The 27,294-nt window shown below is 53.4% G+C and overlaps 1 protein-coding gene across 6 annotated transcripts in view; it reads right to left on the reverse strand.

The window, feature by feature from the left end:
- IGSF9B (immunoglobulin superfamily member 9B) overlaps nucleotides 1-27,294 on the reverse strand; it is a 162,400-nt gene that overhangs the window by 86,220 nt on the left and 48,886 nt on the right. For 5 of the 6 annotated variants that reach the window (XM_075328954.1, XM_075328952.1, XM_075328955.1 and 2 more), the window contains 6 exons: nucleotides 27,017-27,167; nucleotides 26,490-26,613; nucleotides 19,929-20,104; nucleotides 19,612-19,838; nucleotides 18,383-18,467; nucleotides 18,033-18,194 (listed from right to left, as the gene is read on the reverse strand). In XM_075328954.1, the coding sequence (XP_075185069.1) occupies nucleotides 18,033-18,194; nucleotides 18,383-18,467; nucleotides 19,612-19,838; nucleotides 19,929-20,104; nucleotides 26,490-26,613; nucleotides 27,017-27,167 (925 nt within the window). The remainder of the gene's footprint in view (nucleotides 1-18,032; nucleotides 18,195-18,382; nucleotides 18,468-19,611; nucleotides 19,839-19,928; nucleotides 20,105-26,489; nucleotides 26,614-27,016; nucleotides 27,168-27,294) is intronic. The other variant, XM_075328953.1, reaches the window with a different exon arrangement.

Consider the following 27,294-nt stretch of genomic DNA (forward strand, 5'->3'; position numbering starts at 1 on the left):
CCCCATGCCTGGAGCCAGTCTGCCAGTCCAACCAGTCAACATCTGCCGAAACAATCCATCGGGGTCTGGGGAATGCTACCTCCGAGAAGCGCCATTAGCCGAGGAAGTGATATGTCCTGTCCACACCCTATGGCAGGACGGACACAGAACACCAGCCAACCTCAGTTGCCGCATCCAGACCATCGAGGTCAGTGTTATACAGGCCCAGGGGTTTTGAGACACTGGATCTTCCATCACCCTGCAGTCCAGATATTGTCCCCCCAGCACATCATTTATCAGGCCGCCAAGTAACCATCTCCCTTGCTAGAGGTGAACGCTCGAATATCCCTCTGGCATGTGTGCAGCTGGACTGTGAAACTGACTAGGGAGAGATTGAAGTGGGGCTCATGGATGGCCTCCCAGCCCCTTTTATTTTGGGAAACGACTTAGGACAAGGACTATCTAGCCAGTTTGTCACCGCCATCACCTGCAGTCAAACCAAGAATCATCCTTATACGGATACTTCTACTAACCTGTGCAGACAATAGTGAGTATATCTAACCAAACTGTGGCCATTGACTGGGAAGAGATAGATCGTAAGAAGTTTAGGGAAGCTTAACTCGCGGACCCCACATTAGAACTTATCCGCAGTGCAGCTGCACAGCCTCGGCAAGAAAATCAGGTGTATAGATGGGAGAAAGGACTCTAATATTGGGAAAAGCCTGCATCCTGCCCAGAGAAACCCTGGACCTGTGTACATCAGCTTGTGGTACACCGTACAGATGTGGTACAGATTCGAACTCTTGCGCTTGGCTCATGATGTTCCTGCAGCAGGACACATGGGGGTCTGAAAGGCCCGGACCCACGTGCTACGTAGTTTCCTTTGGCCAAGGGTCACTCAAGAAATGCAGAAATACAGAGCCTCTTGTCCAGTGTGTCAACATATGGGGGGAGCCCCATGTTGTGCCCCGCTCCAACCCATGCCCCCGATAGGAGACCCGTTCCAGAGATTTGCCATTAATTTAATAGGCCCCTTAGCCATCCACAGCTGTAGCTGAAAAAAGTTCATCCTCACCCTTGTAGACTTTGCCACCCGTTACCCAGAGGCTGTTGCCTTGTCCTCCATAGATGTGGTGTACGTAGCTCAAGCTCTACTGGACATCTTCAACAGAGTAGGGTTTCTGCATGTGGTATTGACTGACCATGGGGTCCAATTTCAAAGAGAGCTGATTCAGACCCTCTGGGAGAAACATGGAGTCCGCCCCATGCGCACCACCCTGAAATGAATGGGTGGTGTGAGGGCTTCAACTGAGAGCTTAAACAGGTCATTAGCCGGTATGTAGTGTCCGAAGGGGGGGATGACTGGGAGAAAAACCTGCAGCAGCCCTTCTTTGCCTTCCGGGAGGTGCCACAGGACTCCACGGGGTTCTCCCCCTTCGAATTGCTGTATGGCCAAAAAATACAAGGGTCTTTAGAGCTGATACGAGAGAGTTGGGAGGGCACCCGCCCCACAGAAGAGGTTCCTCTAATTCATTATGTTCAAAAGTTTAGGGAAAGTATGAGGCACCTCATGGCTTTAGCCAACGGGAATTTAGAAGTAGCTCAGGAAAGGCAACAACGATGTTACAAACGCACTGCCCGCCTCCGATAATTTGCCTGTGGACAGAAGGTCCTGGTACTAGAACCGGTGCACAAAAACAAGCTGCAAGCCATGTGGGCAGGTCCATTCACCATTACCAGGAGATGTGGGAATACACCGTGACCCTGGATCGAGCAGGTGTCCGTGAATGTACCTACCATGTCAACAGGCTAAAAGCTTATGAGGAAAGAGAGGTCACTAACTTAGTTTGTTGTCCCAATTTAGATGACCCATAGGTGGACCAGATCCCAGACATATTTGTGGACTCCAAAAGGAAAATGGGGGTACAGGAGTAACACTGGGGGAGCAGCTTTGTCCATCACAGAAGCGAGTTAGCAGACCTGCTAGGAACATATGAATCCTTGTTCACGAGTCGGCCTTGTCAAACACTCCTGGTGAAACGTAATGTCAACAAAAGGGGCAGCAACTCCACTTCGACAACCCGCCTACCGGGTTACGCCGCCAGTGTTGGCAATGATGAAGGCTGAGGTGGATAACATGTTAAATATGGGAGTCATAGTCCCTTCCCATAGCCCATGGGCTGCCAGTGTTGTGTTGGTGCCCAAGAAGGTCAAGAATACTCGCTTCTGTGTAGACTATAGACGACTCAATGAGATCACGGTTACAGATATCTACCCAATGTCCCAAGTGGATGAACTACAAGACAGGTTAGGGGGAATCTCGGTTCATATCTACCCTTAATCTGAGCAATGAATACTGGCAAATCCCACTCATGAAGGCGACTCAATAAAAACAAGCTGCATTTATAACCCCTTTTGGCCTGTATGAGTTCACCAGCATGCCATTTGGGATGAAGAATGCCCCGACTACCTTCCAAAGGATGGTGTACCAGCTACTAGAGGGATGTCAGGATTATGCCCAGGCTTACTTGGATGACATCGCTATCTACAGCAACACCTGAGAAGAGCATCTTCAGCACGTGTCCCAGGTTCTGCAGAAGATAGCCAAAGCCCAACTCACCATCCGACCTGACATTGTGCCAAATGGGGATGGCCGAGGTGCTATACCTGGGACATCAGGTGGCTAGTGGGTACATTCGTCAAGAACCTGCAAAAGTAGAAGCTATTACCCAGTGGCCGAACTCTGTCAATCAATGGGAAGTCCATGCATTCTTCGGAACCGCAAACTATTATCAGAAGTTTATCGCCAACTACAGTACCGTAGCCAAACCCCTCAACGATCTCACAACCAAAAAGTATGCCCGTAACCTCATCTGGACCACAGCATGTGAATCTGTGTTCCTCCAGTTGAAAAATCAACTTGGCCAGAGCCCAGTTCATTGTCCAAACAGATGCATCGGACATGCGACTAGGAAATGTACTTAGCCAAGCGTGGGCTTACGATCAGGTACATGCAATAGCCTCTCTCGCCTGGAAACTTTGGACCGAGAGAGAGCCTGCGCCTCAATAGAAAAAGAATGTCTGGCCATAGTCTGGGCCCTGAAAACATTGCAGCCCTGCCTCTATGGCAAGGAGTTCACAGTCTTAACCGACCACAAGCCCTTAAGTTGGCTTCATCGAACTGCCGGGGAAAACGGACGTTTACTCAGATGGAGCTTAGCCATACAATCCTATAATTTTTCCGATGGAAAAGGATGATTGGAAGCCTATCACGCCAGGCAGCCCCATGAATAGTGAACCTCAAGATTCAACAGTTTTTCGTCTGGCTAATTAAGAAGGGGAGGAATGTGAAGACCCTGCCCTGTAAATTGTCTGTGTTAAGTCATTGTTTTACGCTGAACTCATCAGAGCCGTCCATTGTCTGAGGATGTGTATTGCTAATTTAAATGTAAATTACCTCAACCTCTCTGTCTACCTCACTCAGAGGAGAATTATACAGGAGAATTAACTATGCAGAATGTAGTGCCACCCAAGAAGAGCACAGCCTTCTTCCACCAATACCATGGGAGGAGTGCCTGGGAGACATCAAAAGGGACTGTATCAGTGTCCGGGGAGCAGAGCAGCACACGGGGGCAGTAGGTGCCATAATCAGTGTGCGGGGAGCAGAGGAGAACACGGGGGCAGTAGGTGCCATTATCATTGTGCGGGGAGCAGAGGGGGGCAGTAAGTGCTATTATCAGAGTGCGGCGGATGCCTTCAGCTATTACTTTGATGACATTTGTATAGCAAGCCACTTAGATTTTAAGTGGAAATGGATTATTTAAAACCACTTTGTAACTTTTGTCATACGGCTGAAGAAAGGTGACATCTGCAGAACACAAATTAAATCATCTGCAAACATTGGGATATCTGCATTCAAGAAATATGGAGGCGCATCCACTTTAGGGTGTTGAAAAGAGCATCTGTGGTTTTACCGTATTTTTCGCTTTATAAGACGCACTTTTCCTCCCAAAAATTTGGGAGGAAAATGGGGGGTGCGTCTTATAATCCGAATATAGCGGTACCTGGGGGTCCTGTCTGTGCGGCGATCGGGCGGCCGGGTACCCGTGGCTGTGTGCGGCCAGCGGCCGGGCGCTGTGTGCGGCCGGCGGTCGGGTGCCCGTGCGGGCGGCAGACGGCTGCCGCCCTCACACAGGCACCTGGCTGCCGCCCGCACGCAAGCACAGGTACCCGGCCGCTTGCATGCAGGGTGGGCGGGCAGCCTGCTGGCTGACACTCTGTGCGTGCGGGGCGGGCGGCTGTGCAGCAAGTTACCCAGTTTGTCCGCGGTCCCACTTTCAGATGATGGCGCCGGGAGCGGGCGCGTGCGCAGATGGAGCTCTTGGATGAGAGCTCCATCTGCGCACGCGCTGCTCCGGGAGTCAGTGCATGCGCAGATTGAGCCCTTGGATGAGAGCTCCATGTGTGCATGCGTCGCTCCGGGCGCGATCCCTTGAATCGGGACCGCGGACACACTGGGAAAACACGGCATCGGTCTGTTCCGCCGCTGCCACCACTGAGCCGTCACCGCCGCTGCCACCACTGAGCCGTCACCGCCGCTGCCACCACTGAGCCGTCACCGCCGCTGCCACCACTGAGCCGTCACCGCCGCTGCCACCACTGAGCCGTCACCGCCGCTGCCACCACTGAGCAGTCACCGCCGCTGCCACCACTGAGCAGTCACCGCCGCTGCCACCACTGAGCAGTCACCGCCGCTGCCACCACTGAGCAGTCACCGCCGCTGCCACCACTGAGCAGTCACCGCCACTGCCACCACTGAGCCGCCACTGCCACCACTGAGCAGTCACCGCCGCTGCCAACACTGAGCTGTCACCACCGCTGCTACCACTGAGCCATCATTTGAACCGGGACCGCGGACACTGGGACACTCACTGCACACACGACTCACCCGCCGCCGCTGCTGCCGCCACCACGGACCCCTCGACTCCTGCCACCATGGACCCCCTGCCACAGATCCGCCGCGCCTGCCAGCACAACCTGTGCCTCCTGTGACCCCGCTTCACCACCACTGCTGCCACCCTAAGGTAAGAGAACACCGGAGTATAGACGGACCCCATTTTTCTTTTTTTTACCTTTTTTTATGTCTAAATTTGGGGTGCGTCTTATAATCCAGTGCGTCTTATAAAGCGAAAAATACAGTAATTAAGTTACCATAAGATTATAGTGATCCTAAAAAATGGCAACAATCCTGGAGCATCTACACGACGGCCCCGATCCAAGGGGACTGGAGCTTTCATCCAGGTGTAGTGTGAGGCAAATCCCGGGATATGAAGATGAATTATGACTCCAGTCATAATCCCTCATCACTCCCTGGCAGTGCCCCCTCCCTTCTTGTTCTCAGTGTTCCACTTACACCTCCATGGCCATGTCCTGTGATATGGAAATTAGGTGGTGTGGGAACAATGGACACAGGATGACTCCCTGCCTCACCCTGTAGTAGGAGCTGCTATCTAATTAGCAAGGCTCTGGAAGTAGCCAGACAGAACGACTCCAGTAAAAAATGGTTCATATCTCGCAAGCCATATTTCCGATAAATATGGCAACCATAAAAATGGTGTCTCCGCATGCAGACGATGCCGGCACACCCTTTTTATGGGAGCAGGACATTGGGAAATGCCCCAGGCGTGATATCAGCCAATGGGGAACTGGCAGACAGGTCATGAGTCCCCTCGTTCTGTAGCTAAATTCATAACTGTCACAATGAGAGCATTGGCGTCCGCCTACGACGCTCCCAGGCAAAGTTATGGCCCATATTCCATGTTGGGATATTGTCCATAACTCAAGCCAGGGGTGGAGCAGTGCTCCCTGTGAGGTCACGAAGGTAGGAGGGGACCTGGATCTGCCCAGGTTGATAACCCTACTTCGGCCATTTTCCAGCGTTCTTTCGCTGGGGGCACGTGTAGGAAACATCTGTGGGAAGGATCCTAGAAACCTGGCCTACAGCGCCCCCCTGTGGCCAGACGCAACAAGGTAACTGCTGGAACTGTGTATGCCTGTTTGTAACCCATGCTTTGATTGTAACTGTACTCTGACATATGTATATTCTGTAGATTCCCTATTGTATATATTGTAGTTCTAGTGTGCTTTAGGCTGATTAAATTATATAATTAATCTTGGGCTGTTCTGTTATCTCGATCTTGAATCCCACGTCTGTGTGTTCGGCTAATAGTTACCGTAAATCGGTTGGTGGCAGCGAATTGTGCCAAGGATTATTGTGGGGAGGCCAGTGAGATTCGGGGAGATTTTATATATTCCGCCCGCGGAGGTCGGGGGAATATATACCTTACTCTCACCGGGGACCCTTCAATAATTGGCATAAGTAGTATAGCGGCCTCCTTGCTTATTGTCGGGCAATTCCATAATTGGCCTGACTATAAGAGGGGCGCTAGAGAGCGCGTCACGTGCTCTGTCTGTCGGTCGGGAGGTATAAAGGAGGGGTGACCCCCACTTGTTACCCCCCGATTGTGACGTACTGGTAGCCAGCGCGGGGGATTTCTGAGTGACCCCCCCGGTGGTTTGTGACATATTGGTGGCATAGCGGTGGGATCGAGATAATAGTGTGTGTGAGTGTGAGACCCATACTCCCAGACACTAAAGACTGCCTGCAGCAGCTGTGGCTGCTGGGGTCTTCAGACTAGCTCAACACTAGAGTGTCAGAGTGCAGATACTGTAAGGTGTGTGGAGGCATCAGGTGTCAGTTCTGTGTCAGTGACCAAAAGTCTGCAAGAATGGCTGATGGCACCAGGAGCAGAGCTATGCAACTGGCCAATGCTAAGGCAGGAGCCGAAGAGAGGGAGGACGGTGCTGTGGACAGCAATGAGGAGGTTGCCCACGAGTCCTCCAGGAGCTCGACGCCAGAAAACCGTTCTGCCGAGGACATTGCGCAACCTGGCACTGCTGGACAAGATGAGGAGGAGCTCACCCAAGGTTCCTCAACGAGCCAGATGCCAGCCCTCCGCTCTGAAAGGGACAGTGAATCACCAGGCTCCGCAGCGTGCCGCAGATCACCACGTGCCATTCCACCGAGCCTGGGAGGCTCGGATAGCCTTCTTCAAATGGCTATGGCCCTTCTCCAGGCTGGAGACCAGAAGGGCTACAAGGAACTCCTGGCAGAGCGCAGGGCAGAGCGGCACGCAGAGCGTGAGGCTGCGGAGCGAGAGCGGCAGGCAGCGCGTGAAGAGCGCCAGGCAGAGCGTGACTACCAGCTGCAGCTAGCTCAGCTCCGGCCCTCATCAGCCACACGTGACCTTCAAGACACCAAACTTCCAAAGGTCCGTGTTGAGGACTTCCCAGTGCTGGAGAAGGATGGAGACTTGGACTCTTTCTTGACTGCTTTTGAACGGACTTGCTTGCAGCACCATCTGGACAAGGACCAGTGGGCCAAATACCTGACCCCCCGTTTAAGGGGTAAGGCCCTGGATATCCTTGGGGACTTGCCTGCTGAGGCAGATCAGGGCTACGACACCATCAAGCGGGCCCTGATCCAACAGTACAACCTCACTCCAGAGTCCTACCGCAAGAAGTTCCGGAGCCTACAGAAGGGACCAAAGGACTCCTGGGCTGACCACCGGCGGGCACTTGCCCGAGCTGCCGACCACTGGACCCAAGGCCTGCAGCTTTCCACCGGACCGGAGATCCTGGACTTGTTCATCACGGAGCAACTCTTGTGGAACTGCCCTGAGGATCTCCGCCAGTTCATCCGAGACCAGAAGCCAAAGGGGTCCACGGCTACAGCTGCCCTTGCCGATGACTACACCAACAACCGGGCCCCTGAGGCCAGGAGAGCGGCCACCAGCAGCACCTGGAGAGGGGGTAAGATGAATTCTGCGACTGCCCCACCTGCCCCTAGACTGCAGGGGGTGTCCCCCTCAACTCCCCTCTCCAGGCCCGTGGCGGAACCAAGACGGTGCCACCAGTGCAACCTACCTGGACACTTCAAGGCCATGTGCCCTCAGCGTCCCAAGGCCCCGGCTCCGTCCCCGTCCCAAGGGCCGCCCAAGGTGTATTGTGTGGGTGGGGGTGGTGGTAGGTCCCTGGACAGCTTCCAACCTGTCACCGTCGGCCGGTCTGTGACCATAGGACTGCGAGACAGCGCCTCGGAGGTGACTCTGGTGCGGCCTGAGATGGTGTCCCCCCAAGACTTGATCCCTGGAAAAACCCTCGCTGTCTCCGGGATTGGAGGCACTGACCCGGCGCTGCCTGTTGCTGACATTTATGTGGACTGGGGCGCAGGGCGGGGGGTGAGGGAGGTGGGGGTAACTGATCGGATCCCTGCAAACGTGCTACTTGGGACAGATTTGGGGCAGATAACCTCCCAGTTTGGGCCCCCCCCAAGGGCTGAACCTTCAGCCCGTACTGACATGACTCCTAACAATGTTAATGTGTTATCTATGAATGATGTAAGGGAGGAGGGAGTGAACTCTGATATTTCTGCTTGCATAGACACCATAGACACACACTCAGCTGCAGCTGTGACAGGGGAGGGGGTCAGAGAAAGGTGTGACAATGCCTCTACAAGTAACCAGCCTGTGAGCTGGGATCTGCTGCCCTCTGCAGGGATAAGCAGAGAGCAGGGTGCTGCAGGGGGAGGACCAGTGTGTGGGGTGGGGGCTACCACAGCAAATGTGGGGTCCCCAGAGATTTCACAGCGGGGTTCGGTTGCTGCAGGAGGGGAACAGGCAGGTGAGATTGGGGCCGGTCCAGGAGCGGAAGTGCTCCCAGGTAAGATCTCGGTGCATGGTTCCCCCACAACCGGGGTGTCAGGAAGCCAGGTAGGTCTGCCTGAACCGGCGACTTGGTCAGGAACGGAGGAGGAGCAGGCACGACCCACGGTCGCAGCGGCTGTGGCCGCTGTCACCCGCAGTGGGAGTGCTGGAAGCCAAGGGGCCTCCCGGAGGTCCGATAGCTCTTCCCCTTCTGACCAAGTGGCAGCCGAGTCAGGTGGAGGCCAGGACACAGGTCCCGGGGTACTGACTGAAGATGTGACAGTCTCGTCGATTCTGGCCACATCTAGTCAGGGGTTTCAGGCAGCGTTAGAAGCTGACGACAGCCTGAAAGCTCTTAAGGAGCAGGCGGCACAGCCTCCCTCGGACTCGGACCCGGAGCGAGTGGTCTGGGACCAAGGACGGCTGTACCGGGCCACGGTCCAGCAGGGTTCACCGGAGGCGTGGCCCAGGGACCGACAGTTGGTGGTACCCTATCCGTTCCGGACGGAGTTGTTGCGGATCGCACATGAGATTCCGATGGCCGGACACCTAGGGATCGCTAAGACCAAGGCCAGGTTAAACCAGCATTTCTACTGGCCAAAAATGGGGGCCGATGTGGCTGCCTACTGCCGTTCGTGTGAAACCTGTCAGAGAGTGGGGAAGGCGGGGCCACGCCCCAAAGCCCCACTGGTATCTCTGCCAATCATCGATGAGCCTTTCAGGAGGGTGGCTGTGGATCTGGTCGGCCCGCTGGCCATCCCCAGCAGCTCCGGGAAACGCTTCATACTGACGGTAGTGGACTATGCCACCCGGTACCCAGAAGCAGTGGCCTTGTCGTCCATTCGGGCTGACAAGGTGGCCACCGCATTGCTGGAGATTTTCTCCCGAGTGGGTTTTCCCCAGGAAATGCTCACTGACCGGGGGACCCAATTCATGTCCCAGCTGATGGAGGCCCTCTGTAAGCAAGTCCAGGTGCGACATCTGGTGGCCAGCCCGTACCATCCACAGACTAATGGCCTGTGCGAGCGGTTCAATGGCACCTTAAAGCAGATGCTTAAGATGTTGGTCGACTCCCATGGGCGTGACTGGGAGCGGTATCTCCCACACCTGTTATTTGCTTACCGGGAGGTTCCACAGGCCTCAACAGGATTCTCACCGTTTGAGCTCCTGTACGGGCGACGTGTGCGGGGCCCCCTGGCTCTGGTGAAAGAGGCTTGGGAAGGGGATTTGGCCACCCCTGGAGTGTCGGTTATCGAGTATGTCATGCGCTTCCGGGACAAAATGCAGGCCTTGACGCAACTGGTACACGACAATATGGCTCAAGCCCAGGCCGATCAGAAGCGTTGGTACGACCAGAACGCTTGTGAGAGGACCTACCAAGTGGGTCAAAAGGTGTGGGTACTGGTCCCCGTACCACAGGACAAGCTTCAGGCAGCCTGGGAAGGCCCATACCTCGTGTACCAGCAGCTCAACCCTGTAACGTACCTGGTCACCCTGGACCCTGCCCGTGGAAGGCGGAAGCCCTTCCATGTGAACATGATGAAGGCACATCATGAGCGGGAGGCATGTGCACTCCCCGTGTGCAACCTGCCCGAGGAGGGAGAAGCGGAAACCCTCTTGGATATGCTAGCCCAGGTTAGGGCAGGCGGATCCATTGAGGATGTGGAGGTTGGCCACCAGCTCTTGGAGGACCAACGGTCCCAGCTGTGGGCCACCCTACACCCCTTCCGGGGGTTGTTTACCAACCAGCCCGGAAGGACTGACTTGGCTGTCCATCACGTGGACACTGGGGATCATCCCCCGATCCGGCGTTCAGCATATCGGGTCTCCCTGGAGGTGCAGCAACACATGCGCCAGGAGATTGACGAGATGCTGAAGCTGGGGGTGATCCAGGCATCCAACAGCGCTTGGGCCTCGCCTGTAGTCCTCGTCCCTAAGAAGGACCGAACCACTCGGTTCTGCGTGGACTACAGGGGGCTCAATGCGGTCACGGTCGCCGATGCGTACCCAATGCCACGCATCGATGACCTGCTCGATCAGTTGGCCGGGGCTCAGTACCTGACCATCATGGATCTGAGCCGGGGATATTGGCAGATCCCCCTGACTCGCAAGGCCAGGGAACGCTCTGCCTTTATTACCCCATTTGGACTGTACGAGTCCACGGTGATGCCATTCGGGATGAGGAATGCCCCTGCCACTTTCCAGCGGATGGTCAACACCCTGCTCAAGGGACTTGAAGGGTACGCGGCCGCGTACCTGGATGACATTGCCGTCTTCAGTCCCACCTGGGAGGACCACCTAGAGCATCTAGCACAGGTGCTCAGGCGGATCCACCGGGCAGGTTTGACCATCAAGCCGGGAAAGTGTCAGCTGGCCATGAGCGAGGTCCAGTACCTCGGTCACCGGGTAGGTGGGAGAACACTGAAGCCCGAGCCTGAGAAAGTGGAAGCCATCGCATCCTGGCCCACCCCCAGGACCAAGAAGCAGGTGATGTCCTTCTTGGGGACCGCTGGGTACTATAGGAGGTTTGTTCCATGCTATAGTAGCCTGGCAAAGCCCTTGACGGACCTCACCAAGAAGAAGCTGCCCTCTGCAGTCGATTGGACAATGGACTGCGAGACAGCCTTCCGGGCCCTAAAGGACGCCCTGTCCAGCCCGCCCGTGCTACAGGCAGCCGACTTCACGCGGCCGTTTGTAGTACAGACCGACGCCAGTGACTTCGGCCTCGGTGCGGTGCTCAGCCAGGTGGACTCTGCGAGCCAAGAGCACCCAGTCTTGTACCTGAGCAGGAAGCTGTTACCAAGGGAAGTTGCCTATTCCACGATGGAGAAGGAGTGCCTGGCCATAGTGTGGGCCCTGCAGCGTCTGCAACCCTATCTATACGGGCGCCACTTCATCGTGGAGACGGACCACAATCCCCTCAGCTGGTTGCACACCGTCTCTGGGACGAATGGGCGATTGTTGCGATGGAGCCTTGCGCTCCAGCAATACAACTTCACCATTCGCCACAAAAGGGGCCGTGACCACGGTAACGCAGACGGGCTGTCCCGACAAGGAGAGGTCGCGGACGGGTGCACGGGGGAACACCGGAGTGTGCTGCCCCCTAGCGCCCTCAAAAGGGGGGAGGTGTGAGGCAAATCCCGGGATATGAAGATGAATTATGACTCCAGTCATAATCCCTCATCACTCCCTGGCAGTGCCCCCTCCCTTCTTGTTCTCAGTGTTCCACTTACACCTCCATGGCCATGTCCTGTGATATGGAAATTAGGTGGTGTGGGAACAATGGACACAGGATGACTCCCTGCCGTCACCCTGTAGTAGGAGCTGCTATCTAATTAGCAAGGCTCTGGAAGTAGCCAGACAGAACGACTCTAGTAAAAAATGGTTCATATCTCGCAAGCCATATTTCCGATAAATATGGCAACCATAAAAATGGTGTCTCCGCATGCAGACGATGCCGGCACACCCTTTTTATGGGAGCAGGACATTGGGAAATGCCCCAGGCGTGATATCAGCCAATGGGGAACTGGCAGACAGGTCATGAGCCCCCTCGTTCTGTAGCTAAATTCATAACTGTCACAATGAGAGCATTGGCGTCCGCCTACGACGCTCCCAGGCAAAGTTATGGCCCATATTCCATGTTGGGATATTGTCCATAACTCAAGCCAGGGGTGGAGCAGTGCTCCCTGTGAGGTCACGAAGGTAGGAGGGGACCTGGATCTGCCCAGGTTGATAACCCTACTTCGGCCATTTTCCAGCGTTCTTTCGCTGGGGGCACGTGTAGGAAACATCTGTGGGAAGGATCCTAGAAACCTGGCCTACAGCGCCCCCCTGTGGCCAGACGCAACAAGGTAACTGCTGGAACTGTGTATGCCTGTTTGTAACCCATGCTTTGATTGTAACTGTACTCTGACATATGTATATTCTGTAGATTCCCTATTGTATATATTGTAGTTCTAGTGTGCTTTAGGCTGATTAAATTATATAATTAATCTTGGGCTGTTCTGTTATCTCGATCTTGAATCCCACGTCTGTGTGTTCGGCTAATAGTTACCGTAAATCGGTTGGTGGCAGCGAATTGTGCCAAGGATTATTGTGGGGAGGCCAGTGAGATTCGGGGAGATTTTATATATTCCGCCCGCGGAGGTCGGGGGAATATATACCTTACTCTCACCGGGGACCCTTCAATAATCGGCATAAGTAGTATAGCGGCCTCCTTGCTTATTGTCGGGCAATTCCATAATTGGCCTGACTATAAGAGGGGCGCTAGAGAGCGCGTCACGTGCTCTGTCTGTCGGTCGGGAGGTATAAAGGAGGGGTGACCCCCACTTGTTACCCCCCGATTGTGACGTACTGGTAGCCAGCGCGGGGGATTTCTGAGTGACCCCCCCGGTGGTTGTGACATGTAGTCTTTTCACTCCAAAACAAATTGATCTTTTGTGTCACCTGTCCAAGGAAGGTGGACAGGGAATAAACATGTATATACAATGCTATCCAAAAGCTGAAGGCATGCCGAATGAGCAAAAACTGCTTAAGATTAAAAGGCTTCATACAGAAAAGTGAGAATAGAAAATACAAAGCGACCCAAGAAAAGAGAATTGTAGATCGCCCGTCTCCACCATCACTTACACTTCTCACTCCTGGGCTGGATTCACAGCTTCTAGTAGGCAGTGTAGCTCACCTAAGTGCTGGATTCACAGCTACACTCGTCAGTAGCACTGCACAGGGCCCAGCACGTTACATCTCACTCCTGGGCTGGATTCACAGCTACACTCGTCAGTAGCACTGCACAGGGCCCAGCACGTTACATCTCACTCCTGGGCTGGATTCACAGCTACACTCGTCAGTAGCACTGCACAGGGCCCAGCATGTTACATCTCACTCCTGGGCTGGATTCACAGCTACACTAGTTAGTAGCACTGCACAGGGCCCAGCACGTTACATCTCACTCCTGGGCTGGATTCACAGCTACACTCGTCAGTAGCACTGCACAGGGCCCAGCACGTTACATCTCACTCCTGGGCTGGATTCACAGCTACACTCGTCAGTAGCACTGCACAGGGCCCAGCATGTTACATCTCACTCCTGGGCTGGATTCACAGCTACACTCGTCAGTAGCACTGCACAGGGCCCAGCACGTTACATCTCACTCCTGGGCTGGATTCACAGCTACACTAGTTAGTAGCACTACACAGGGCCCATCACGTTGCATCTCACTCCTGGGCTGGATTCACAGCTACACTAGTTAGTAGCACTGCACAGGGCCCAGCATGTTACATCTCACTCCTGGGCTGGATTCACAGCTACACTCGTCAGTAGCACTGCACAGGGCCCAGCACGTTACATTTCACTCCTGGGCTGGATTCACAGCTACACTAGTTAGTAGCACTACACAGGGCCCAGCATGTTACATCTCACTCCTGGGCTGGATTCACAGCTACACTAGTTAGTAGCACTGCACAGGGCCCAGCACGTTACATCTCACTCCTGGGCTGGATTCTCAGCTACACTAGTTAGCAGCACTACACAGGGCCCAGCACGTTACATCTCACTCCTGGGCTGGATTCACAGCTACACTAGTTAGTAGCACAGCACAGGGCCCAGCACGTTACATTTCAGTCCTGGGCTGGATTCACAGCTACACTAGTTAGTAGCACTACACAGGGCCCAGCACGTTACATCTCACTCCTGGGCTGGATTCACAGCTACACTAGTTAGTAGCACTGCACAGGGCCCAGCATGTTACATCTCACTCCTGGGCTGGATTCACAGCTACACTAGTCAGTAGCACTACACAGGGCCCAGCACGTTACATCTCACTCCTGGGCTGGATTCACAGCTACACTAGTTAGTAGCACTGCACAGGGGCCAGCACGTTACATCTCAGTCCTGGGCTGGATTCACAGCTTCTAGTAGGTAGTATAGCTTACCTAAGTGCTGGATTCACAGCTACACTAGTTAGTACTGCTGGATAATGTCCCCAAATAAGCTTGAAGTGTTTTCTCTTGTCTAGGAGCTGGATTCACAGCTCTCCACTGCTCAGTTCTGCTGGATAATGTCTAAGATGCTGCTGCAGAAGCTTTTAGTAAAAGGTTTAGTAAAGATATTATTCTCTAGTTAATGTTTTATCTCATACTAGATGTGGTTTAGAGCTCTCCATTGCTCATGACAACTAAATAATGTTCTGCTTCTACTGTTATATTACACCCCAGTGCTGGACGTATGGCCATTTACTGACAAATGCTTTGTAATGTTCTCCATGATACTGCTGCAACTTCTAGTACATATGGTATCCCACCTGTGAGCTGAACTAACAACTACATTGCTCAGTACTGCTTTGCTTTGTTCCATATGGTGCAACTGCTTTTTGGATAGTGTTCTGTTGTGAATACGTTTTCCAGTTTGGGGTTCCCTCTTGTGGTCAGTGCTGGTGGTGCAGTTGATGTGTGGAATGAAAGCCACATACCTGTGGAGGACTGTTAATCAGGGTCAGATTGGGCTATTTAACTGAGTAGTTTTCTCATGTTACTTGCCGGTGGTCAATGTCTCCTGTGTGTTAAGGACATTCTGTAACCAGCTCTGCTCACTACCAGAACTCCTCTCAGATAAGTGGTCTTTGTACCTCTGCTGTTTTCCACTTTCTTGGTGTTTTTTTTCTGCTTTAATACTAATGCATGATTCCTATTTTGTCTGTGTGGAGTTCGTGGTGGAATGGGATCATTACCTGCTGGAAGTGTCTGTATACTTAGATCCATGATTCTGCAAGGTATTGTGTTTGTCATGTTTGATATTAATTCAGTCCCTCATCTGTATTAGTGTTTTTGGATCCCAGTAACAGAGTGCTGATACAGTCGGGGAGAGATTGTGTGACCTCAGGATTTTTCCATATCAGAAGTGCTCGTATATATTCGGGTTTTTACGGCTGCAGACAGTTGCTCTTTCCTATAAAGATAGTTTGGGCCTCACCTTTGCTGGACCTGTCTTTTCTGGCTTTGTTTTGTGTTTTTCTATATCACCGTAGCCTTTACATGTGGGAGTCTATCTAGATATCTTTGGGGACTGCTCTGAGACAGATTGGCTCTCTTATATCTCTGTGAGATTATTTAGTTCTCCGGCTGTGTCGAGGCGTCCAGGTCATCGTAGGCTCGTCCCAAAGCTACTTCTAGTTGTGTCATGATTAGGTCTGCAGTCCGTTAAGTTTCTAGCCACCTTGTTACCTTTTTGGGATTCCGCATTTTTTTGATCCTCCTCGGTCCCTGAATCATAACAGTGTTCTCATCCAGAGAAGGATTCACCCCTACACTGCTCAGTATTAGTGTAGAAAACTGTCTCCTCCCATGATATTGCCAAGAATTCTAGTACATATGTAGCACTCGAGGGCAAGAAGTAAAGCTAGACTTCTTAGATCTGCAGTATAATGGACTCCATAAACTTCTAGTAAGTGTTTTATCTCCTAACAGACCTGGATTTACAACTTTTCATTGCTCAGCAAAAGTCTGATGTTCTGCAAACAGCGGCTGGTTCTTGCAGATTTTATATCCCACCTCAGGGCTGGATGCACAGCTACAGTGTGCACTACCCCAAATCTCTTCATAGACTAAGCAAATCGCTTCGCTCACCATAGTCCACACACTGAGGTGATGGATGGCAGCCGCGCAAATCCCAAACCCTGCGGAATCCCAGGCTACGCGCACGATAAGCAGAGATGCGAGATATCACCAACATGGTGTCTCCTCTCCTCATAGATTGTAAGCTCTTGTGCTGTGTCCTCTCCTCATAGATTGTAAGCTCTTGTGCTGTGTCCTCCTCTCCTCAGATTGTAAGCTCTTGTGCTCAGTGTCCTCCTCTCCTCAGATTGTAAGCTCTTGTGCTCAGTGTCCTCCTCTCCTCATAGATTGTAAGCTCTTGTGATCAGTGTCCTCCTCTCCTCATAGATTGTAAGCTCTTGTGCTGTGTCCTCCTCTCCTCATAGATTGTAAGCTCTTGTGCTGTGTCCTCCTCTCCACAGATTGTAAGCTCTTGTGCTCAGTGTCCTCCTATCCTCATAGATTGTAAGCTCTTGTGCTCAGTGTCCTCCTCTCCTCATAGATTGTAAGCTCTTGTGATCAGTGTCCTCCTCTCTCCTCATAGATTGTAAGCTCTTGTGATCAGTGTCCTCTCCTCATAGATTGTAAGCTCTTGTGCTCAGTGTCCTCCTCTCCTCATAGATTGTAAGCTCTTGTGCTCAGTGTCCTCTCTCCTCATAGATTGTAAGCTCTTGTGCTCAGTGTCCTCCTCTCCTCATAGATTGTAAGCTCTTATGCTCAGTGTCCTTCTCTCCTCATAGATTGTAAGCTCTTGTGCTCAGTGTCCTCCTCTCCTCAGATTGTAAGTTCTTGTGATCAGTGTCCTTCTCTCCTCAGATTGTAAGCTCTTGTGCTGTGTCCTCTCTCTGTAGAGTGTAAGCTCTCGTGCTCAGTGTCCTCTCTCTGTAGAGTGTAAGCTCTCGTGCTCAGTGTCCTCTCTCTGTAGAGTGTAAGCTCTCGTGCTCAGTGTCCTCTCTCTGTAGAGTGTAAGCTCTCGTGCTCAGTGTCCTCTCTCTGTAGAGTGTAAGCTCTCGTGCTCAGTGTCCTCTCTCTGTAGAGTGTAAGCTCTCGTGCTCAGTGTCCTCTCTCTGTAGAGTGTAAGCTCTCGTGCTCAGTGTCCTCTCTCTGTAGAGTGTAAGCTCTCGTGCTCAGTGTCCTCCTCTCCTCAGATTGTAAGTTCTTGTGATCAGTGTCCTTCTCTCCTCATAGATTGTAAGCTCTTGTGCTGTGTCCTCTCTCTGTAGAGTGTAAGCTCTCGTGCTCAGTGTCCTCTCTCTGTAGAGTGTAAGCTGTCGTGCTCAGTGTCCTCCTCTCCTCAGATTGTAAGCTCTTGTGATCAGTGTCCTCTCTCTGTAGAGTGTAAGCTCTCGTGCTCAGTGTCCTCTCTCTGTAGAGTGTAAGCTCTTGTGATCAGTGTCCTCTCTCTGTAGAGTGTAAGCTCTCGTGCTCAGTGTCCTCTCTCTGAAGAGTGTAAGCTCTTGTGCTCAGTGTCCTCCTCTCCTCAGATTGTAAGTTCTTGTGATCAGTGTCCTTCTCTCCTCATAGATTGTAAGCTCTTGTGCGGTGTCCTCTCTCTGTAGAGTGTAAGCTCTCGTGCTCAGTGTCCTCTCTCTGTAGAGTGTAAGCTCTCGTGCTCAGTGTCCTCTCTCTGTAGAGTGTAAGCTCTCGTGCTCAGTGTCCTCTCTCTGTAGAGTGCAAGCTCTTGTGTACAGGCTCTCCTCACCTTTTTTCCTCTTCAGCTTGCGCTTTCGCTGCCGGTTCACCACACAAGCTGCTAATGTGCTAAATAAAACCGCAGCAGCCAAGAAGCAAATGGTGGCAACTATTCCCGCAAGGACGGGACGAGCAAATCCTTCATCACTCAGTTCTGGGGAAGGGAAGACGTCTGAAAGGCAGAAAGCAAAGATCCGTCACATAAAGGATATTGGATGTCTGCAGAAAACCCAACTGACCAGAAGAGCTGACACTCTACAGTGCAAAGGAAAGAGAAGAGCGTGCAGGAGATGGGAGCGTCCGCATGGGTGCCGGGAGCGGTTGTCACACTGGTGTGGCCTCTATCTACCACTCTCGTACCTGTACTGGACACGCCGGCGATGTTACTGGGCTCACTGATCAGATCCTGCATGACGGCCAGAACCCGGAACTCATACCATGTGTCCTAGAAACAAAAAAATGGCGGTGTGAGGCGTGGAAGCATGATACCACGTAACGAGAAAAAACGGATGCAGATTCTGCAACATCCAGAATTCATTGTCTTTCCTCCTCCTCCTCACTCAACCCCCCCCACCTGACATATCCATCAATGGCTGCTCACTTTCCCCAGTGCCACGTGCTCGCTGCCTGGGAGTAATCCTAGACTCTGATCTCTCTTTCAAGCCACACTTCCAAGCCCTCTCCACCTCCTGCTCTGTGGCCTCCCTTCTAACAGTCTCGCACCCCTACAATCTATTCTAAACTATGCTGCCCGACTAATCCACCTGTCCCCCCGCTACTCCCCGACCTCTCCTCTCTGCTAATCCCTTCACTGGCTTCCCATTGCCAATGACTCCAGTTCAACACACTAACCATGACATACAAAGCCATGCACAACCTGTCTCCTCTCTACATCTGTGACCTAGTCTCCCGGTACTTACCTGCACGTAACCTTCGATATTGTGAGTATATCCTTCTCTGCTCCTCTCTTATCTCCTCTTCCCACCATCGCATCCAAGGTTTCTCCCGTGCCTCCCCCATACTCTGGAATGCTCTGCCACAGCACCTCAGACTCTCTCCTACCTTGACAAGCTTCAAAAGGAACCTGAAGACCCACCTCTTCCGACAAGCCTACAACCTGCCGTAACCCTCAGTCTGATACAGCGCCGCACAATCAGCTCTACCCTCACCTACTGTACCCTCACCCATCCCTTGTAGACTGTGAGCCCTCGCGGGCAGGGACCTCTCTCCTCCTGTACCTGTCTGTGCCTTGTATTGTTTATTGTACTTGTCCCTATTATGTATACCCCTTTCACATGTAAAGCGCCATGGAATTGATGGCGCTATAATAATAAATAATAATCCAGCAGTGTGAATAAAAGCCAAGCGGTCGATGCAGTTACGTCAGGTCAATAGCATCACGTCACACGGGGACCAAAACCTCCACAGACCTCATCACACGCCAACGTCAGTTATCGGCAGCATCCACCCCAAATATAGGACCCCATCCACTAATATCCCCCCCAATGACTAAGCCTCCTCCCCCAGCTACAGCTGATGACCCCATTATTAACCCTCGTCTGGCCGGCTTCCCCTGTGGAGCGCTGTACCTGGGACAGCTCCTTTGCCAGGATCTCGGTCTCAGCCCCGGAGATGGAGTCATCCAAGATCTCCCATCTCTCTGCTAAGCGGAACTCCATAATGTAGCGATCCAGCGGAAAGGTGTGATTGGTCGGCGGGAGCCAGGACAGCAGCACGCCTTGCTGTGTGCGGTTGGCGATGAGGCAGCGCGGAGAGGTGAGCACCAGTAGCGGCTCTGGGGTGGTGACAGGGAAAGCTTCACACAGAAGAGGGGGGGGGGGGGGAAAGATGACGATAAGAAGAGACGGTGGAATATACATGTGTACATGAACACTGCAGAACTCACCCAGGGTCCGCACAGTCACCACCTCACTGAACGAGCTCGTCCCCAGCTTATTCTGCGCAAGAACACTGAACTGGTACTCAGTCTCTGGATCCAGAGAGTCCACGAGCAGCGAGCTGGCCCCACCGGCTACCGGCATGGACACCCAGTCATGAGGGCCAAACTGGGCACGCTTCACCCTACAGGGACCACAGAGCAGACAAATAATGAGCTGAGGGCCTCACCGCAGAGACCAAACCCCAAAAAAGGACGTATCCACCAGAAAGTACAGAAAAGACACAAAAGAGTGCCACCATCGCCTCCTAGTGTAGACCGAAAACATCAGAGCGCCACCATCACCTCCTAGTAGAGTACGTACATCAGAGCGCCACCATCACCTCCTAGTGTAGACCGCAAACATCAGAGCGCCACCATCGCCTCCTATTGTAGACCGCAAACATCAGAGCACCACCATCACCTAGTGTAGACCGCAATCATCAGAGCGCCACCATCACCTCCTAGTGTAGACCGCAAACAGAGCGCCACCATCACCTCCTAGTGTAGACCGCAAACATCAGAGCGCCACCATCACCTCCTAGTGTAGAGCGCACACATCAGAGCTCCTCCATCGCCTCCTAGTATAGAGTACGTACATCAGAGCGCCACCATCACCTCCTAGTGTAGAGCGCAAACATCAGAGTGCTACCATCACCTCCTAGTAGAGTACGTACATCAGAGCGCCACCATCACCTCCTAGTGTAGACCGCAAACATCAGAGCGCCACCATCACCTCCTAGTGGAGACCGCAATCATCAGAGCGCCACCATCACCTCCTAGTGTAGACCGCAAACATCAGAGTGCCACCATCGCCTCCTAGTGTAGACCGCAAACATCAGAGCGCCACCATTGCCTTCTAGTCTAGACCGCAAACATCAGAGCGCCACCATCGCCTCCTAGTGTAGACCGCAATCAGAGCGCCACCATCACCTCCTAGTAGAGTACGTACATCAGAGCGCCACCATCACCTCCTAGTGTAGACCGCAAACATCAGAGAGCTACCATCACCTCCTAGTGTAGACCGCAAACATCAGAGAGCTACCATCACCTCCTAGTGTAGACCGCAAACATCACAGCGCCACCATCACCTCCTAGCGTAGAGCATGCACATCAGAGCGCTACCATCACCTCCTAGTGTAGAGCATGCACACATCAGAGCACCACCATCACCTCCTAGTGTAGACCGCAAACATCAGAGCGCCACCATCACCTCCTAGTGTAGACCGAAAACATCAGAGCACCACCATCACCTCCTAGTAGAGTACGTACATCAGAGCGCCACCATCACCTCCTAGTAGAGTACGTACATCAGAGTGCTACCATCACCTCCTAGTGTAGACCGCAAACATCAGAGCACCACCATCACCTCCTAGTGTAGAGTACGCACACATCAGAGCGCCACCATCACCTCCTAGTGTAGAGCATGCACACAGAGCGCCACCATCACCTCCTAGTGTAGAGCATGCACATCAGAGCGCCACCACCACCTCCTAGTGTAGAGTACGCACATCAGAGCACCACCATCACCTCCTAGTGTAGAGTACGCACATCAGAGCGCTACCATCACCTCCTAGTGTAGAGCATGCACACATCAGAGCACCACCATCACCTCCTAGTGTAGAGTACGCACACATCAGAGCGCCACCATCACCTCCTAGTGTAGAGCATGCACACAGAGTGCCATCATCACCTCCTAGTGTAGAGTACGCACATCAGAGCGCCACCACCACCTCCTAGTGTAGAGTACGCACATCAGAGCACCACCATCACCTCCTAGTGTAGAGTACGCACATCAGAGCGCTACCATCACCTCCTAGTGTAGAGCATGCACACATCAGAGCGCCACCATCACCTCCTAGTGTAGAGCATGCACACAGAGCGCCACCATCACCTCCTAGTGTAGAGCATGCACACAGAGTGCCATCATCACCTCCTAGTGTAGAGTACGCACATCAGAGCGCTACCATCACCGCCTAGTGTAGAGTACGCACATCAGAGCGCTACCATCACCTCCTAGTGTACAGCATGCACACAGAGCGCCACCATCACCTCCTAGTGTAGAGCATGCACACAGAGCGCCACCATCACCTCCTAGTGTAGAGTACGCACATCAGAGCGCTACCATCACCTCCTAGTGTAGAGTACGCACATCAGAGCGCCACCATCACCGCCTAGTGTAGAGTACGCACATCAGAGCGCTACCATCACCTCCTAGTGTACAGCATGCACACAGAGCGCCACCATCACCTCCTAGTGTAGAGCATGCACACAGAGCGCTACCATCACCTCCTAGTGTAGAGCATGCACACAGAGCGTTACCATCACCTCCTAGTGTAGAGCATGCACACAGAGCGCCACCATCGCCTCCTAGTGTAGAGCGCACACATCAGAGCACCACCATCACCTCCTAGTGTAGAGCGCACACAGAGCAACACCATCACCTCCTAGTGTAGACCGCAAATATCAGAGCACCATCACCTCCTAGTGTAGAGCGCACACATCAGAGCACCACCATCACCTCCTAGTGTAGACCGCAAACATCAGAGCGCCACCATCACCTCCTACTGTAGAGCGGACACATCAGAGCACCACCATCACCTCCTAGTGTAGAGCGCAAATATCAGAGCACCACCATCACCTCCTAGTGTAGAGCGCAAACATCAGAGCACCACCATCACCTCCTAGTGTAGAGCGCAAACATCAGAGCACCACCATCACCTCCTACTGTAGAGCGCACACATCAGAGCGCCACCATCACCTCCTACTGTAGAGCGCACACATCAGAGCACCACCATCACCTCCTAGTGTAGAGCGCAAATATCAGAGCTCCACCATCACCTCCTAGTGTAGAACGCAAATATCAGAGCACCACCATCACCTCCTAGTGTAGAGCGCAAACATCAGAGCACCACCATCACCTCCTACTGTAGAGCACACACATCAGAGCACCACCATCACCTCCTAGTGTAGAGCGCAAATATCAGAGCGCCACCATCGCCTCCTAGTGTAGAGCGCACACATCAGAGCGCCACCATCACCTCCTAGTGTAGAGCATGCACACAGAGCGCCACCATCACCTCCTAGAGTACGCACACAGAGCGCCACCATCGCCTCCTAGTGTAGAGCATGCACACAGAGCGCCACCATCACCTCCTAGTGTAGAGCATGCACACAGAGCGCCACCATCACCTCCTAGTGTAGAGCATGCACACAGAGCGCCACCATCACCTCCTAGTGTAGAGTACGCACACAGAGCGCCACCATCACCTCCTAGTGTAGAGCATGCACACAGAGCGCCACCATCGCCTCCTAGTGTAGAGCGCACACATCAGAGCGCCACCATCACCTCCTAGTGTAGAGCATGCACACAGAGCGCCTCCATCACCTCCTAGTGTAGAGTACGCACATCAGAGCGCTACCATCACCTCCTAGTGTAGAGCATGCACATCAGAGCACCACCATCACCTCCTAGTGTAGAGTATGCACATCAGAGCGCCACCATCACCTCCTAGTGTAGAGTACGCACATCAGAGCGCCTCCATCACCTCCTAGTGTAGAGCATGCACACAGAGCGCCTCCATCGCCTCCTAGTGTAGAGCATGCACCCAGAGCGCCACCATCACCTCCTAGTGTAGAGTACGCACATCAGAGCACCACCATCACCTACTAGTGTAGAGCATGCACCCAGAGCGCCTCCATCGCCTCCTAGTGTAGAGCATGCACACAGAGCGCCACCATCACCTCCTAGTGTAGAGCATGCACACAGAGCGCCACCATCACCTCCTAGTGTAGAGCATGCACCCAGAGCGCCACCATCACCTCCTAGTGTAGAGTACGCACATCAGAGCACCACCATCACCTCCTAGTGTAGAGCATGCACCCAGAGCGCCACCATCGCCTCCTAGTGTAGACCGCAAACATCAGAGCGCCACCATCACCTCCTAGTGTAGACCACAAACATCAGAGCGCCACCATCACCTCCTAGTGTAGAGCGCACACAGAGCGCCACCATCACCTCCTAGTGTAGAGTACGCACCCAGAGCGCCTCCATCGCCTCCTAGTGTAGAGCATGCACACAGAGCGCCACCATCACCTCCTAGTGTAGAGCATGCACCCAGAGCGCCTCCATCGCCTCCTAGTGTAGAGCATGCACACAGAGCGCCTCCATCACCTCCTAGTGTAGAGCATGCACATAGAGCGCCTCCATCGCCTCCTAGTGTAGAGCATGCACACAGAGCGCCTCCATCGCCTCCTAGTGTAGAGCATGCACACAGAGCGCCACCATCACCTCCTAGTGTAGAGCATGCACACAGAGCGCCACCATCACCTCCTAGTGTAGAGCGCACACATCAGAGCGCCACCATCACCTCCTAGTGTAGAGCATGCACACAGAGCGCCACCATCACCTCCTAGTGTAGAGTACGCACCCAGAGCGCCTCCATCGCCTCCTAGTGTAGAGCATGCACACAGAGCGCCACCATCACCTCCTAGTGTAGAGCATGCACCCAGAGCGCCTCCATCGCCTCCTAGTGTAGAGCATGCACACAGAGCGCCTCCATCACCTCCTAGTGTAGAGCATGCACACAGAGCGCCTCCATCACCTCCTAGTGTAGAGTACGCACCCAGAGCGCCTCCATCGCCTCCTAGTGTAGAGTACGCACATCAGAGCGCCTCCATCACCTCCTAGTGTAGAGCATGCACACAGAGCGCCTCCATCGCCTCCTAGTGTAGAGCATGCACACAGAGCGCCTCCATCACCTCCTAGTGTAGAGCATGCACATAGAGCGCCTCCATCGCCTCCTAGTGTAGAGCATGCACACAGAGCGCCTCCATCGCCTCCTAGTGTAGAGCATGCACACAGAGCGCCTCCATCGCCTCCTAGTGTAGAGCATGCACACAGAGCGCCTCCATCGCCTCCTAGTGTAGAGCATGCACACAGAGCGCCTCCATCGCCTCCTAGTGTAGAGCATGCACACAGAGCGCCTCCATCGCCTCCTAGTGTAGAGCATGCACACAGAGCGCCACCATCACCTCCTAGTGTAGAGCATGCACACAGAGCGCCACCATCACCTCCTAGTGTAGAGCATGCACACAGAGCGCCACCATCACCTCCTAGTGTAGAGCATGCACACAGAGCGCCTCCATCACCTCCTAGTGTAGAGTACGCACATCAGAGCGCCTCCATCACCTCCTAGTGTAGAGCATGCACACAGAGCGCCTCCATCGCCTCCTAGTGTAGAGCATGCACACAGAGCGCCACCATCACCTCCTAGTGTAGAGCATGCACACAGAGCACCTCCATCACCTCCTAGTGTAGAGCATGCACCCAGAGCGCCACCATCACCTCCTAGTGTAGAGTACGCACATCAGAGCACCACCATCACCTCCTAGTGTAGAGCATGCACCCAGAGCGCCACCATCACCTCCTAGTGTAGAGTACGCACATCAGAGCGCCTCCATCGCCTCCTAGTGTAGAGCATGCACCCAGAGCGCCACCATCACCTCCTAGTGTAGAGCATGCACACAGAGCGCCACCATCGCCTCCTAGTGTAGACCGCAAACATCAGAGCGCCACCATCACCTCCTAGTGTAGAGCATGCACACAGAGCGCCACCATCACCTCCTAGTGTAGAGTACGCACATCAGAGCACCACCATCACCTCCTAGTGTAGAGCGCACACAGAGCGCCACCATCACCTCCTAGTGTAGAGCATGCACATCAGAGCGCCACCATCACCTCCTAGTGTAGAGCATGCACACAGAGCGTCACCATCACCTCCTAGTGTAGAGCATGCACCCAGAGCGCCACCATCACCTCCTAGTGTAGAGTACGCACATCAGAGCGCCTCCATCACCTCCTAGTGTAGAGCATGCACACAGAGCGCCACCATCACCTCCTAGTGTAGAGTACGCACATCAGAGCGCCTCCATCACCTCCTAGTGTAGAGCATGCACCCAGAGCGCCACCATCACCTCCTAGTGTAGAGTACGCACATCAGAGCGCCTCCATCACCTCCTAGTGTAGAGCATGCACCCAGAGCGCCACCATCACCTCCTAGTGTAGAGTACGCACATCAGAGCGCCTCCATCGCCTCCTAGTGTAGAGTATGCACCCAGAGCGCCACCATCACCTCCTAGTGTAGAGTACGCACATCAGAGCGCCTCCATCGCCTCCTAGTGTAGAGCATGCACCCAGAGCGCCTCCATCACCTCCTAGTGTAGAGCATGCACCCAGAGCGCCACCATCACCTCCTAGTGTAGAGTACGCACATCAGAGCGCCTCCATCGCCTCCTAGTGTAGAGCATGCACACACAGCGCCACCATCACCTCCTAGTGTACAGCATGCACACAGAGCACACAGTCACTCAGCAGATACGCGGTGATGACGCTGTATGTAGGTGGCTCTCGGCAGATACTTGCAGCAGCCTCACACACAGCGGTTATGTTTTGGGGCTTGTCCCCATCACAATATGGAAGTCATATGAAGATAGAGGAGAGAAAGCTGCAAAGCATGCTGGGTGACTCACAGAGCGCCGTACCAAACTGAAAATGTCTGCTCCAATCCTCCGTCGTAGCCCGGCTCCCAGGACACGTTGGCCGCGTTCATGGACACCAGGACCCGGACACTGGAAGGAGCGTGAGGACTGGTGCCTGGAAAGAGGGTCCAGAAAGGTCAGAAAACCCCCACAAAAAAAGCAAACTAATGGCTGCAAATGAGGCAGATTGGGGCTACAGTGAAGACACAGGGCTGTGTGACAATCAATGCCGTCAAGACCTCTACTTGCAGTCAGTGAATGTGAACAGTGAGCTGCCGACACGGAGCTCCCTCCAGGCCTCTCAAACGTATCGGCTTTGTTCCACCGCATCCGCCTGGAATCCAGGACAGAAGAGACACGAATGCGACAATCACCGCTCCTGGCACCCAAGCCATTACTCGCTCATGAAGGACAACGTCACTATTCATTTGCAGCAAGCAGAGATCTTAGAAGGCAATTGTGATATAAAGCACATCAGAAAGAACATTACAATGGCCTCTTAAAAATGCTGTACTCACCAATGACAGTGAGGTGGGCGCTGGCAGTGATACTGGTGACGACATTACTGGCTACACATTCCCATTCTCCATGATCGTCCTTACTGAGAGAGCGAAACTGTAAAGAGCCGCTGGGCAGCACACTGTGCTTACTGGAAGAGGGGCGCCCCACCTAAAGAGAGCGCACAGAACAAAGCCGCAAGGACATGTTACTAATATAGAGGAAGTGCAAGAGCGCTGCACGGAAATGCACAAAACCGCAAGAAAGCGTCGCAAGGACAAATAGAAATGCAAAAACC

This window comes from Anomaloglossus baeobatrachus, chromosome 11, assembly GCF_048569485.1.
Source record: "Anomaloglossus baeobatrachus isolate aAnoBae1 chromosome 11, aAnoBae1.hap1, whole genome shotgun sequence".
Taxonomy (NCBI): Eukaryota; Metazoa; Chordata; class Amphibia; order Anura; family Aromobatidae; genus Anomaloglossus; species Anomaloglossus baeobatrachus.